The 16,955-nt window shown below is 36.1% G+C and overlaps 1 protein-coding gene across 1 annotated transcript; it reads left to right on the top strand.

Annotated features, from left to right (window-relative positions):
* Positions 1-5,826: 5,826 nt before the first annotated feature.
* Positions 5,827-13,288, top strand: aqp8a.1 (aquaporin 8a, tandem duplicate 1). Its single transcript, XM_056469862.1, has 5 exons — positions 5,827-6,133; positions 7,015-7,141; positions 7,909-8,123; positions 12,260-12,394; positions 13,031-13,288. The coding sequence occupies exons 1-5, from the start codon at positions 5,871-5,873 to the stop codon at positions 13,071-13,073; spliced, it is 783 nt and encodes a 260-aa protein (XP_056325837.1). The 5' UTR covers positions 5,827-5,870; the 3' UTR covers positions 13,074-13,288.
* Positions 13,289-16,955: the final 3,667 nt, after the last annotated feature.

The raw sequence follows: 16,955 nt of genomic DNA, 5'->3' as shown, positions 1-16,955 counted from the left end.
CATTCTTCACCTTAGAGGGATTTGGGGTTATTCGGCTCATTCTGTAGATAGTCTGCTGGCTTTAAGGCCCTTTAAGACACATCCTAAGTGCACCTAAGCCATTTACACCATGTGCTTAGGTTGTTAATATAGAGCCTTAGGAGTGCATTACATTGCATTATGACCATCCCAGTGCATTATATTGAGTAACGCCAGTCTATAGCAATAAGTGGAAACCTAAATGTTCACAGAGCAGTATATATTCCACCCAAAGAAACACTTTTAATCAGTAAAGAGTTTGGTGTCAGAACAGGAATTATGGAGATTAATTTGAGATTGATAAAGGATCAATTGTGATAGCATTGCACCTCAAATCATCAGAAAATTGTGGGTTGTTTGTGTGCTGTAGTAAAGCTTATATTGCAAAAGTGGTGCACATATGGCTAAACAATGAACCGTTGTCCAGCCGCGTGTCGCCCACAGCTCAGTGATGCCGGAGCAGAGCAGAGACTGCTGCACATTGTTCACCAATTACCAAGAGAGGGCACCTGGATGCTAAATTAAGCAGACACATGCCAGAAGTGGCAGTATTATGCCGTGAATGGGGTTGTCTTGGGACAATTTAGGACCCATTATCCCAGAAGGACAATTCCTGACAACTGTCACGTATTTAGACATCATTGTGGATCTAGTGCTCCAGTGGCCTCCAAATTTACCTGATTTGAACCAAATTGAGATTGAAACTTTGAAAACCAGGTTCGCTCTTTATCACCACAGCTCCACAATGTATGGGTACTGAAGTATCTGTTGACATTGGTATTCCAGAAAACCTATCCCAAACTGACTGAATCAGTTCCTCACTGCATGGAGACAGTTTTGAAGGATTAAGTACATCCTGGAGGTTATTTGGTGGGTGATAATGTAAAAGCTCATTGATGTATATTAAATGTTTACTAGATTTTCTTCATGGTTTACACTTTTTATTACCAATTTTAACAATGTTCCAGATTGTGATTATAGGAATTTCCTTTTATTACTCACCAATAGCTGGTTAATGTAAATTTCCCAATAATCATGTGTGCAGGTAGATAAGACAAACTGCTGAAGTTCAAACAGAAATAGGGAGCAAAGTTGACTTTGAACATGGCATAGTTGGTGTGATTGTTTACGAACCAACATTTACAGATTACAATCAGATTCATATACAATCAGGTCTGATTACTGTATTTCAGAAAATGCTTTCACAAAGAGAGTATTTTGGTATAAAAAAACATCCAGTGGCAGCTCAAAAGCTTTATGATGCTAGAGGCCTGAGGAGTGTGGTCAGACGTGAGTTCGAGTTGATAGAAAGTCAAGAAGAGTTCAAATAACCACTGTTTAAGAGCCTCTCAGTACATAACTCATCAAACATTGAAACAGATGAGCTACAGCAGCATAAGAAGAGCACACCAGTGTCATTTGGACATCAAAATTGGACAGCAGAAGTTTGATAAAACGTTGCCTGGTTTGACGAAGTCAATTTTTGCAGCAACATTCAGAAAAATTGGTTAGAATTTGCCATAAGCTTGAAACCATGGATCCATCCTGCTGTGTGTAAATGTATGGGCCTGATAGTGTATTAATGGTTTAAGGAATATAGTCCCTTGGTACTAACTGGGCTGACCATTTATATTCCTTCATGACCACGTGCGTGATGAGGCCAGGAAGAACAAGAAAATAAACCAATTACCACCAACAATGTGTGCACTGTAGAAAATGCTGTGATTTTAACTGTAAAACCATTAAAAAATGTTACAGCACACAAATCTTTACCTTGGTTAAAAGTATAAATATCCTTTATGTATGTTAATTAACCATAGATTGACTTTCCCAGAATTCCCTGCATGACACTTCACTGTTTGTGCTTTTTGTGTGGATATTACTGTAGTTCTATTTAGTTTTCTCTCTTCAGTTATGTACATTAGTCGCTTATTGTAATGTAATGTTTACTGCATTACTTTAGCTCTGTGTGTTTTTTGAATGACACTCAGCAGCTTCTATATATTACTAGTTTCTGTTTGTGGTAATCATGGGCTCATTATTTGGCTTTCTCATCACCACTCGCTTATGGTTTTGTTTTTCTCAGGTTAACAAAGGTAGAATGTGTAGATTTTAGTACTTTAAAACACTGGTGTAAACTTTAAATTAATTAAATAAGGTAGTTTACTGTATATACAATTAATATTTTAAAAAGTCTCAAAGTAAAGTTAAGAAATGCAATTTTTAACAATAAAGTTCTGACAACTACAGCTGTTGTTTTATTTATTTAAATACATTTAACCACAGCTATCTGTTTTTATTTTTACACAGCTGATTTATTTACTATTATTTTTTACAGTGTATCTAACACTGTGGCTTCATGGTTCTCAATCCTGGTAATAACAACCCTTCACTCTGCTTTTTTTCATGTCTTTCTTGTTTCACACTGATTTCGATAACAGCTTGTCAAAAGAGAGCCCCATAGCTGCATGAGCCTTGTGTAAATGTCATGTGCACTTCAATATCCTTTGAGTTCATCGCACAAATTTTCGAACTCAAATCATGGCAGAATACCCTGTTATGTCCGTTTCGCAGGCCACTTATGGTTGAATGGAACAAACCTTTGGAGTGATAAGACAAATTGTGCACAGTATGGTATTGCAAGGACCAGGATAGAGAATCTCTGATAAATGGAAGGAAAACTTTGCAAATCTGCATTGGGGTGGTGGGGGGTTGTGGTTCTGCCGTTGCTTTCTTAAGTTCTTCTCAGGCTTTGTCAGTTAGGATGGGAACTGTTGAGCTTTTTTTTTTTTTTAATTTCTTCAGATATCTAAATCTGAGCTCTATCAGGTGACCTCCACATATGAGCATCTTAAATCTCATTGTCTTAAGAGCTCTTTAGGTGTAATTTCCAAGTAGGTGCCTCTTGACTGAGGAGAGGCTTAAGTGTTTTGAATATTGCAGTGATGTATGTTTCTCCTTCAATTACTCAGTTTGGTTTGGAGTTTTGGAGGGCAGTTAAGGAGTCCTGGTTGTTGAATACTTGCTCCGTTCAGGATTATGGAGGCCAAACTCTGCAGACCGTTCCTTTAACCTCAAGATGTGGTTTTTGCTCTTGGATTTGTAATATAGAATTGTATGTCAAACTATACATAGGCAAGTGTGTGTCTTTCAAATCATACCCCGTTAATTGAATTTATCGCTCTACTACAAATATTTAAAAGATGATTTAGTAGATCTGAAATGCTCCTGATATCAGGTAAAGTGTGTGAATGCTTGCAATATACTTTATTTAAAGATTGTTTATATATATATATATATATATATATATATATATATATATATATATATATATATATATATATATATATATATATATAGAATTGAATAGAATTTTATTTGACAGATTTTAGACAAGCTGTACAAGTATCCCATACATTTGGAAACAAAAACTGTCGAGAATAAAAACACAATAAAGCCATGGGCTTGTTTCCATTGTGGTCCTCGCTGTTAAATAAAACAAAGTATGGCTTCAAAATACCGATGATGCATAAAACAGACAGTACCTCATACATTTTTAAAACGGGAACAAAATAATTCACAAATACATTCCCTCCTTCATTAATTTTTCTTTTCGGCTTAGTCCCTCTATCAATCAGGGATCGTCATAGCGGAACGAACCGTCAACTTATCCAACATACATCCCACGTAGCAAATGGCCTTCCAGCTACAACCCTATTCACAATCAAGTAACATATAAAATAAAAACATCCTTGTCCACCATGCAAACTAATTATCCTCATCAAATAACCGTCTTTTAATTACTTTTTTTGAACCTCCTTAAATCTTTTATTTCCTTGATCGATTTTGGTAATTTGTTCCACATGATTTTTAAGTTATTCAATCAAGTTATTAATTATTTTTAAGTTATTAATTTTTTGTCTTTATGGTTGTGAGTTATTTAAAGCTGTAAAACATACAGCAACAATTATTGTGAATAAAAAATTTACAGCGTGAATAGCATTTTTATAACCGCTATTTTTGCATTTGAAATAAATGCTGTGAATAATAAATGAATAATAGAGCTCAACTACTTTTATAATAGAAAATGTTTCAATGGGTACAATGGAAAGGCGGCGTTTAGCGCAGTGGGTAGCGCTGTCGCCTCACAGCAAGAAGGTCGCTGGTTCGAGCCTCGACTGGGTCAGTTGGCATTTCTGTTTAGAGTTTGCATGTTCTCCCTGTGTTTATGTGGATTTTCCCTACAAGTCCAAAGACATGCACTATAGGTGAATTGGGTAAGCTAAATTGTCTGTGGTGTATGTGAATGGGAGTGTGTAGGTGTTTCCCAGTGATGGGTTGCAGCAGGAAGGGCATCTGCTGCGTAAAACATGTGCTGGATAAGTTGGTGGTCCATTCCGCTGTGGCGACCCCAGATTAATAAAGGGACTAAGCTAAAAAGAAAATGAATGGATGGATGGATACAATGGATCACGTGAGACTGAAGTCAATAAATGATGCTAAAAATTAAAGTTCAATTTACATTTAAAATTAAATCTTCTTTTAAAGCAAACTTCTTTTAAATCAGAGACGCCAAAATATTGCCCAAAGTTGGCCCATGTTAACCTTTGATTTGGCCAACCATCCCATCTGAGAAGAGAGTGGTAATGATGGGATTCCTATTGAGATTGTCGATTCAAATTTCATGTAACCTTTTGTTTGTTTGCTTTATTGAAATTAAATGTTTCCGTTAAATAATCTAAATGAATCGGATTCTGTTTAAATGTAGTCACCCAACACTGCAGAGACTTTGGTGAGCAAATCAAGATAAAGGCAGACTGCTTGACCATCCTGTTCAGCATTAAACTCCACTGTTATCAATTTGATTGTTTATGTTTATTGCCTTAAGTTATCAATTAAGAGTAATTTAAAGTAATGTTTCATATTCATTTTGAAATGTTATTAAATAAATTACGAAATTACCCATGGCATCTTTAATGTAATATAGTTTGGTTTAGCTGTATTCACCTTCGGCCCAGGCTCTCAATGATATTTGATTTTTGGCCCTTCATCCGAAAAAGTTTGGGCACCCCTGTTTTAAATCTTACCCCCTTTGCATGCTACAGGCATGACAGTTTAACCATTCGAGCAAAACTGCGGTTAAACACAAATGCTCATTAAAATGCCAATATCATGGTTAATTTAGGGCGACCACCAACATTTTAGTGTTTCTTTTTTCTTGAACGTCATAAATAATCACCAGGAAGTAGTTTAGAAAACAAAAGGCGATTAAAAGACACAAAAAAGGAAACGTTTCCTTTTCGCCCATCAACGCCGTACATCCTGCAGTCTTTCTCTGCATTCACTTTTGTCAGTGAGTCCCTCAAGAGAAACATTAACCCAGCTCAACCTTGTGCTGTTATTTACCGCCCCTAGAACCCTGATTTGATCTGACGTGACAAAAAATTAATAAAACAACCGCAGGCCCTGTCGAAATGCAAAACCAATCTATAACAAACCATTAGTTTTATCAAGTTTGGGGAAACTGCATTAGACGGGATCAATTGAGTTGCGTAACATAGACGAGGAGACCTTGAGTGATACGACGAGAGTTCGTTCCGCACGTTTTTATTGTCCTCAGTTGTGTAATAGCAGGCTCTGGATGATAAGCTTTATCCTGAACCCGTCACCCCCCAAACAATGCTCTCTTCTGCTGGAAATGAAGTGTTTTTCCCAAGCCGCCGAGACTGATGACGAGGGAGCCATGTTTGGCCCGCCTCACCGCCACTCCACCCCATCCTCTGCCCACCTTTATCAGCTCGGACCCGCGAATGATGCCCGCAAATCCCTGAAGCTCCGGGCAGAAAACGAGAATGACCTCGGCGGAGTCCAAGTCTGAGCTCTTCACTGTGGCAACGGGCGATGGAGGAGACAACCACCAGAACCAGCCGAAGAAGCTGCCCTTCTTCGAGCACTACATCCAGCCGTGTCTGGCAGAGGTCGTCGGTTCTTTCCTCTTCATGTTCGTGGGCTGCGTGTCCGTCATGGGCAACGTGGGCATCAGCGGGAGCATCCAGCCTGCCCTGGCACATGGACTAGCGCTGGCCATAGCGATAGCAATTTTGGGGGAAATCAGGTAATTTGCTTGTGTTTTGCAGCATGGCTCCACTTTACAAGTCTAGATTACTATATATATATATATATATATATATATATATATATATATATATATATATATATATATATATATATATATATATATATATATATATATATATATATATATGAAATATGCACGACATTTATAATATTTACTCTATTTTCAATATTATAAAACATTTAAAATAGACACTCATTTAATCTATCCAGAATTGTAAAGTTGCTTTTTATACTTCAACTATTTTTAAGTTCTTGATTTCATAAACGAAATTCTATATATTGTTTTATGTATTATTAAAATTAGAAATTCTTTTAATCATTCTTTTAAAGTTTTATTGGTAAAAATGGGGCTTCATTCATTCATGTTTGACTGTAGACTAATTATGCATGCTTTCTTGTTTAATTTTACTTTGTTATCTTGTTATCAAGTGATTAATTCAATCCAGCATCTAACCACACTATAAAAATGCTAATAATTGTTGGTCTTATGTTGCACAGGTATATTTTTGGCAGTGGGTTAAAATGATTGATTTTTTTAAATGTAATAAATTATTATTTAAAATTTATTTAAAATGTAATAATTTAATATTTTTAAATAATGTAAACAGAACTGTTAACCTTAATATCTAATTATTCCTATTATAACAATATTAAATAATGCTAAATTTTATTATTTTATAAATAAATATACATTTAACAAACAATTGTTTAATTTTTAATGATTTTTTTAAACATTTGAATGATTATTTTAATCACATGAATCTTGTTATTAGTTTACACATTTTTATTGGTGAAAATCTACTGTAGACACTTGTTCTGAACTATGATTGTGTAATCATGACACTTGATGTTTTCCAGCGGTGGTCACTTCAATCCTGCCGTGTCTGTGTGTGTTTACCTCATCGGAGGAATGGAGGTGATCCTCCTGGTGCCATACATTATCTCACAGATGTTAGGTGGAGTGATTGCTGCCAGCCTTGCTAAAGTATGTTTCTATGCCTCTATATCAATATTCATAATTATGTCTATCAAGACTGTGAAGTGTAAAAGAGCTTAATACTAAAGAAAAATTAAATTTTGAGACATAAGTAAATAGCACTGCAAAACAATGTCCAAAAATTCATAACATGTAACTGTATTTTGTCATAGTAAATTACATTTATATCACTTTACCGGATTTAACTGTAAAATTTCATGGGAAACTACTGTAAAAAATGTGCTAATAATAGGAATCTAAACTCTTTTATTTGATACAACCATTATTTTTATTCATGCTGCATCTGAATTGGTATTTTGCTGTATATTTATAAAAAATTAAATGAAATTAATTCATACAGATTTGAAACAACAAATTTAATAGTGATTTTTCAACTGCACGTTTATATAATTTATTTTTAATTTCTAATAATAAACACAAAACTAAAATTGTTCACTGTACACCACTTCTTTTTTTTTCATTTAATTTAATTTTTTAAACATAACTTTATTTAGTCAAAACGAAATGACCTGGAATTGATTCATGAAACCAAAGACTTATTGTAGGGTTTCTAAAGGTTAAAACATAAACATTTTATTCAAAACTGTATAAAATTAGGTCGAAAGTTAAATAAAAAGAGTCAAATATCACATGAAACCACATGATCAAATGTAATCTGGCATTTACAGTAATACAATTTCAGTCAATTTTACTCAGGCACATTTATACATTATTTTTTGAGATGCAAGAGTTGGCGTTTTGTGTCTTTTATTCAGGCTGTGACTACGAATGATGCATTCAGCAATGCAACGGGAGCAGCGTTTAATGCCATTCCATCGTCTGACGGCATTGGAGCTGCCACTATGGCTGAGATGATCATGACGCTCTTCTTGACTATTGTCGTCAGCATGGGTGCTGTGAACGGAAGAACCAAAAGCCAACTTGCTCCTTTCTGCATTGGACTCACTGTGACGGCAAATATCTTGGCTGGGTAGGAAACAAACAGCACACACAATATCCTGTAGCCGACTGTTTAAAACAAAAGTCTAGCGAGTTATAGTCATAAAGAGCATTGTTATTTAGGTTTTTTGAGTCTGGAGCCTCGAACTTTGCTCTTGCTCTCTCTCTCTTTCACTCTCTCTCTCTTTCTCTCTCTCTCTCTCTCTAACACAACAGACCCTGTTCTATTAAACAGAGAGAGATTAAATTGAGAAATAATGATTTTATCATAGAAGAAGAAGAATTATTTGAATGCCTGATTTAGATAATGTGACTTTTTCTAATTAAAAGCTATTATCATGCCTATCTATAATCTAAAAACAAATGTTTTTTTCTGTTTTATATATTTTATTGTGAGAGAAATAAGTAAAAAAAACTTATAGAACAATAATTATAGATATTATGTCTAGAAAAAATACAAAAATCAATTACTTCAAAAACGACAATATATTAATCATTTAATGCATGATTCTCTTTTTACCATTTAACAGCAATTATCATGATTATATAAAACACACAGTCTAAAAGTAAAAGCTTTTCTGTTTTGTTTTGTGTAAGCAGTAAAAAATTATATATATTTAGTTGCTGTAACTGGAGTCATCCATATCCAAAAAATCTTTCTTGATGAATTATATTTCTGAATATTCAAAATAAACAATATGGCTGAAAATCCATTGATCCAGTAATCAAATAAAATACAGAAATATAAAATATAGAGATCATTTAATAACAATATAATAAACATGATTTAGATAAACAGCTACTGATTATATAAAGCCATCATTATATGACAATAAAAATAATATTATCATTGAATAGATTTTACTTGGCTCAGATCCTAAGTATAGATGCAGACTGTTGTCCCATGATTGACCTCAAGTGTGAATTGGTCACGTCTGAATTTACCCTTGTAGCTCATTTCGAATTGGTAAATGAGATGGTGATTTATGTCATGTTACAAAACTACCTGCTATCTATCTTCTTTTATGATAACTGTTTCCAGCATTTATATAAGCAGATAATGAGTCAAAATGAAAACTCATTTACTTGTAATGCATTTAAAAACCACACACATTATGTTAACATATAAGACATTAGGAGAAATAAAATAATAGGAAATATTTGTTCCTGAGACTAAACGGCACTAAAGACTCATTTACACTACGAGCGACTCGCAGCGGCAAATCAACAAGCGTCCGTTCCTTTCGATGGAGAGTGAGCAATGTCTGGTGACCTCTGTCTACGCAAGCGACAGCGACTGTTAGCAACCAGGTGGGCGTGTCGATCGCTCAACAAAGTTGAGAATCTTTAAACTTTATGCAAATGAAGAGCGACTTTCTTGAGCAACAGCCACTAGGAGCACCAGTAGAGCTCACGTGATCAGCTCCTGCAGAGGATGATTGTATTCTCTGTGCTGTAGACGTACACAGACCTGCATTTGCAGCAGATCACCACCAAGAGTCACATGCAGCTACAAAGTTGCTGCTAGTGTGAATGAGGCATAAGAAACCTGGAAATGTGAAAAAGGTCTATACTCATTTCAACATATTATGATTTTGGATATACTAATTCAATTTTCTAATACTATTTACAACAGATAGTAAACAAATTGGGACACAGCATTATTTTCCTTAGACATGCCAATGCAAAGCATGCTGGGAAATTGAAATCTGCAACCCATGATCATTCTGATTACGTACCCTAATAAACATTTCTGGAGAGAGCAAAATATGTACCAGGAGCTACGTTATTTTGCCGATTTTCTTTTCGTGAATCCACCAGAGGCCGCTGTGTACGCTTTTTCAACACTCAAATTTCTCTCGTGAGTGCCATTCACGCCTGATGTTCTCATGTAAATCCACTAGAAGCCGCTATCGACTGACTGACCAACCGACCGATCCTTTCACCCTCCCCCTTCCCTAAACCCAACTAATCGTGTTTTAAAAAGCACCGATTGACCCGCCCACCCCCTCCCTAAACCCAACCACAGTGTTGTCAAAAGCAATCCAGAAAAAGAAAAGCCCTTAAAGCAGCTTGATTGTTACCACGTTTTCAGATTTTACCACATTCTCACCATGTTATTTAGTTGTTTATTTTATTTTTTGGCTTTTATTTTTGTCTTATCTGCTTTCTGGAATCGTTCTTCATTAGGCTCAAACCCTATTGGGAAAAGGAACGGCATCATACCACCCTGTAGCATTCGTTTTAAAGATGAAATGCAGCCATACGTAGCTCTAGCTACATACAGTGCATTCGGAAAGTATTCATAGCACTTCACTTTTTCCACATCTTTTATGTTACAACCTTATTCCAAAATAGACTGAATTCATTTATTTTCTTAAAATTCCACACACAATACCCCATAATGACAATGTGAAAAAAGATTTTTTGAAATTGTTGCAAATTTATAAAAAAAAAAAAAAAACTGAAAAATCACATGTACATAAGTATTCACGGCCTTTGCTCAATACTTTGTTGATGCACCTTTGGCAGCAATTACAGCCTCAAGTCTTTTTGAATATGATGCCACAAGCTTGGCACACCTGTCTTTGGGAATTTTTGCCCATTCCTCTTTGCAGTAGCTCTCAAGCTTTATCAGGTTAGATGGGAAGTGACGGTGTACAGCCATTTTCAGATCTCTCTAGAGATGTTCAATAGGATTTAGGGCTGGGCTCTGGCTGGGCCACTTAAGGACGTTCACTGAGTTGTTGTGAAGCCACTCCATTGATATTTTGGCGGTGTGCTTTGGGTCATTGTCCTGGTGGAAGATGAAACGTCACCCCAGTCTGAGGTCAAGAGCACTGTGAAGCAGGTTTTCATTCAGGATGTCTCTGTACATTGCTACATTCATCTTTTCCTCTATCCTGACTAGTCCTCCAGTTCCTGCTGCTGAAAAACATCCCCACTGCATGATGCTGCCACCACCATGCTTCACTGTAGGGATGGTATTAGATGGTATTATTAGACTGGTGATGAGCGGTGCCTGGTTTTCTCCAAGAGTAACACCTCGCATTCACTCCAAAGAGTTAAATTTTAGTCTCATCAGACCAGAGAATTTTGTTTGTTATTGAGAGTCCTTATTGAGAGTTCTGAGAGTCCTTCAGATGCCTTTTCGGCAAATTCCAGGCGGGGAGTAGCTTCCGTCTGGCCACTCTACCATACAGGCCTAATTGGTGGATTGCTGCACAGATGGTTGTCCTTCTGTAAGGTTCTCCTCTCTCCACAGAAGAACGCTGGAGCTCAGACAGAGTGACCATTGGGTTATTGATCACCTCCCTGACTAAGGCCCTTCTCCCCCGAATACTCAGCTTAGATTGCCGGCCAGCTCTAGGAAGAGTGGTTCCTGGTGGTTCCAAATATCTTTCACTTACAGATGATGGAGGCCACTGTGCTCATTGGAACTTTCAGAGCAGCAGAAATTTTTCTGTAACCTTCCCCAGCCTTGTGCCTCGAGAGAATCCTGTCTCGGAGGTCTACAGACAATACCTTTGTCTACATGCTTGGTTTGTGCTTTGACATGCACTGTCAACCCTGGGACCTTATAAAGACAGGTATATGCCCTTTCAAATCATGTCCAATCAACTGAATTTACCACAGTTGAACTCTAATTAAGCTGCTGAAACATCTCAAGAATGATCAGTGGAAACAGAATGTACCTGAGCTCAATTTAGAGCTTCACTGCAAAGGCTGTGAATACTTATGTACATGTGATTTTTCAGGTTTTTTATTTTTAATAAATTTGCAACAATTAAAAAAAATATTTTTTCACATTGTCATTATGGGGTATTGTGTGTAGAATCTTGAGGAAATAAATGAACTTAATCCATTTTGGAATAAGGCTGTAACATAAAAAACTGTGGAAAAAGTGAAGTGCTATGAATACTTTCCTGATGCACTGTAATTCGTGATCTCCAGAAATATATATATAGGGCTACATTTTCAGAATGAGCCTATGTTGGAAAACTGCTACTCAGTCAGATTAAGTTGGAAGAGTTCATGTAACTTGGAGAAAACGTAATATTAGAGTTCGTGTAACTTGTTTATATTAAGAAATTTTTGGTTTTGCAGTTGATATACTGTGTGCGGGGTTTCAAAAGCCTCACTGGTTTTGTCATGTGTGTTAAATAGGGGAGGAATATCAGGAGCATGTATGAATCCAGCACGAGCCTTTGGGCCAGCAGTAGTGTCCGGCCACTGGACGCACCACTGGATTTATTGGGTAGGACCTCTGACTGGCGCCCTGGTCACTGTCAGCATTGTGAGGTATTCTCGATTTTATCATACACAATGAATGATTTTCGTCATTTAGTGTATCAGCTTGCACACCGTCTTTACACATAGTTATCCATATGTTCCTAAGCAACACAAACAGATGCCAAATGGTGGCGCTGGTGTGCATACCCTTTAGAAAACAGTGTTCACAATAATAAATGGTGTTGGAATCCAGCGCAGCATATCCAGGGTGCAATCCACTTTACAGGGCCTGTTCACCCAAAACAGAATATGTGCTCACCATTTTCTCACCCACAAGTGGTTCCAAAGCTTTATGAGTTTCTCTTTTTCTGTTTAAAACAAGATGAAAACTTTGAAGAATGTTGAAAAATGGTAGCTATTGAATCCCACATTAGGAAAAACAAATACTATGGAAGTCTATGGCTCCCAGTAGTACTTAAAAATATATTCCATTGTGTTCCACAGAGGAAAGAAACTCATAGTTTGGTACAAGTGTAGATATGTAAATAAGTTTGTCTATATGTAAAGGATGCCGGATTTTTCATTTTTGGCGTAACTGTCCCTTTAAGCTTCACTTGATGTTTGCTGCAGTTTTGTGCTTCAGTTTGATTTTAATATGCAGTATGCCAGTATAAATGTTCTGATCAGTTATTTGATTTATTCTAGATTGATAATGGGTGACAAGAAGGTCCGTGTTATTTTCAAGTGATGGAAGAGGGGACTGAAGAGGACTGCGAGCTTTTTTACCTTGTAAAGCGTTGTATAATATTGACAAACTTTTATATTAATGCAGTATTCTACTTTTTTCTGTATCCTGATGCTTAAATGGCTCTTTGCCAAATATAGTTGTTGTTTTAGTTTTTATACCCTGTCATTATATATTCCGTTTTTTTTACGTTAATAAAGGAAGCCTTTTGTGATAAATTGCCTGGAAGTATTTTTTTTCAGTTTGCAAAATGTAATTATGCAGCTCCTCATTTTACATTATTTGTCAAAGTAATATCAGCTACAGTGCAGAATACACATGCAGACATGAAAGACTGAAATCATGACAGCATTCACTATAATGCGATGCAAATGCACATGAAAAATGTAAAAATATATTGTATATTTATATTTTAAGTGCAGCATAATACTGATTTTATAATGTTTATAACCTGTTGACCTGTTAAAATGAAAACATAATTCTCATGTTCTGTTTTTTTAAGTGTCAGCTTTCAAGTAGATGGCAGCAAGGTACTACAGATGGCATTAAGAAATTAATTTGCGTGTAATAAAGTTGGAAGAGAAAGTTTGGGGTAGTGGCCTAACCCGCCCCCCTCAGATTATCATTATGTTTCAGTTTTTCTCAATCACTTTGGTGCATTTCTCACAACACTATTTACATTTGCACAACAGTTAAAGCATTTCTCAAAACAATTAGTCATTTGACCAAATCATAGTGGCAATTCTCAAACATTCTCAAAACAACATGAACAAACCTCCAAACCACTTGGCAATTGTTCACAACAGAATTGAATTTCTCATTCATTTCATCGAATTGCAAATGTCTAAGTACATCTTTGCAAATGATTAAGTCCAGATAGCCGACATTTAGCACAATTTCCAAGTGAATAGATCGTGTTGATCTAAACTGATTGTTAATTCTCAGTCTAATGGTTGTTCTCTCCAAAATGTGTCAGTGTCATTTCATTGTATATGTCATTACATGCACAATAGTCTGTTCAATTGTCAAAATTAGTCAAGAACATAATACCATGAATACCATACAGTAGGTGAATCCTTGGAAGATTTGATTACAATTTATTACAGCAATTAACAGTCAGGTGAAACTAGAACTTGACTAATGAAGGAGGAGTTTGACACATCTCAGATTTGTCCCTGCTCCATGGAATGGACACTGCATGAGAAGATATAACAGGAGATCATCGTAGGGGATGGTTGCGCCATTCATGCCGTTTCTTCCCTCGTTGCATCTCAAGGGAGAATAAAGCTGTGATGTGGACGAGAATCTGTGGCCACACAGACTGCAGCGTGTGGATGGGCAGGAGGGGGAGGACGGCGGGCAGTGAAAAACTGTTATGAAACTCCAGCTTTATTTATAGCACTGTAGTTTTTTGTTTGTGTGTTTATATTACAGTTTATTATGCTGTAAACAGTTTATTTTTGCTCTGATATATGGAGGTTGCTTTATGTGTGGTTGATCATTACAATAAAGAAAGGAGTTACCATTTCCTTGGCTGTATTACAGTTTTTCTCATTTGGTTTGGCTCGTTTCTTGAAACAGGAATTACATTCTCTACACTATAAGGCTGTTTTGTAAAACAGTCTTACAGTTCAGTACAACACTATAGCCTACTTGCAAAAGCTCATTTATTTCCCAAAACTGTTCACTCGTGTGTCTAAACTAAATTTCCTTCTCATTTAAACAGTCAGTGCCCCCAAAATCCTTTGTCCCTTTGGCAATGCGTAAGCACTGCAAGTCAAAATGTTTAGTTGTTTTGTCACTATCGCAGAAGACCATTGAAATATCCCTCATGTCCACCTTTCAGTCTTAGCCCAGTTTTTGAAAATGGTTACTCTACTGCTTTTTGTCTTTTGACAGAATGGAATTGTGTATAAAACTAAATAAAATAAATTCATAAGATTTATAAAATGTATAAAAAGGATTTTAGTTTGAGTAGCCTCCAAGGTTTGACATCACACATTGCACTAATACTGCCAAGGAAATTGTAACCATTATCAATCACACACATAAAGTAATTTCCATACATCAGAATAAAACAAAATATGCTGTAATATAAACACACAAACAAAAAACAATGAAAATTATATGCAGCCTACAGTGCTTGATTGGTCATCTGAGATGTGTGAAATTCCTCCTTTGTTAGTCATGTTCTTTCACCTGACTGTCAACTGCTGTAATAAATGTATCAAATGTTCCACTGATTCATATATGGTATTCATGGTATTATGTTCTTGACTAATTTTGACAATTGAACAGACTATTGTGCATGTGATGACTTATACAATGAAATGACGCTGACACATTTTGGAGAGAACAACCATTAGACTGAAAATCAACAGTCAGTTTAGATCAACAAGATCTATTCACTTGGAAATTGTGCTAAATGTCGGTTACATGTACTTAATCATTTGCAAAGATGTACTTAGACATTTGCAATTTGATGAAATGAATGAGAAAATCAAGTCTGTTGTGAATAATTGCCAAGTGGTTTGGAGGTTTGTCCATGTTGTATTGAGAATGTAATTCCCGTTTCAAGAAATGAGCCAAACCAATAGAGAAAAACTGTAGTGCAATCTGTGACGCCAAACCTTGGAGGCTACTCTTACCCTAAAAATCCTATTTCTTTTTTTGTTTGTTTTATACACAATTGTATTCTGTTAGCTCGACAAAGACAGTACAGTAATCAGTGTCAATGAAGGACTAGGCTAAGACTGTAAGGTGGACATGAGGGATATTTTGGTGGTCCTTTGCCATATAATGACAAAACATCTAAACATTTTGACTTGCAGTGCTTACACAATGCCAAAGAGAAGAAGCATTTTGGGGGCACTGACTGTTTAAATAAGAAGGAAATTTAGTTTTGAAACATGAGTGAACTGTTTTGGGAAAGGTATAAGCTGTTGAACCATGGTGTTGTGCCGAACCATCCACATTATTTTGGCAAAAGCACCAAGAGTGTTGAGAATGTCCGGTCTGTTTCAAGAAATGAGCCAAAGCTAGTGAGAAGAATATTTGCCATTTTTGTGGCACTGACTTTTTATATGGAAAAGGAATTTAGTTTTGATGCATGAGGGAACTGTTTTTGGAGAGATATGAGCTTTTGCAAGTGAGCTTAAAAGCTCTTGTGCTAAACTGCTAAGCTATTGTGCTAAACTGTAACACTGTTTTGCCAAATGATCTTAGAATTTTGAGAATGTAATTTCTGTTTCAAGAAATGAGCCAAACCAATGGAGCAAAGCTGTGAAAAAAGATTTAATAATACAACGTGTGATTTAGAAATAAAATTCCTCGAATTAAGAATTAAAGTCTTCCTCGAATGAACAATAAGCCAAAACAGCAATATTTTAGTAAAGGACAGTCTGTTAGGCAAGGCGGATTTTTGATTGGTGTTTATAAAAGTTCTGCCCCCACTCCACTGCAAAGGAGAGTTCATTCATCGACGAGAAGATTGCGGCTCTACTGAGGTAAGCGCTATTAAATATTTGTAGAATTTTTAGAAGAGTTTGTTTGGTCACAGTTGTCAGGTTATTATTTCCTTATATAACTGAATGACTATACATAAATTGATTTTAGTGGTGTTGTTGTGCAACGTTACACATCTGATGATTCAAGACTTCTTTCTAAGCCTTTAATTATTATGAGTAATACAGTGTTTCTCAACCACGTTTCTGGAGGACCACCAGCTCTGCATATTTTCTGTGTCTCCTTAACCAAACACACCTGATTCAGATCAACAGCTCGTTAGCAGACACTGAAAGACCTGTATTGAGTGTGACAGACGAAGGTGACATCCAAAACATGCAGTGTTGGTGGTCCTCCAGGAACACGGTTGAGAAACACTGT

Source organism: Danio aesculapii, chromosome 12 (genome assembly GCF_903798145.1).
Source record: "Danio aesculapii chromosome 12, fDanAes4.1, whole genome shotgun sequence".
Lineage (NCBI taxonomy): Eukaryota > Metazoa > Chordata > Actinopteri > Cypriniformes > Danionidae > Danio > Danio aesculapii.
Note: the sequence above shows the minus strand (reverse complement) of the source record. Positions and strands in the feature narration are given on the sequence as shown.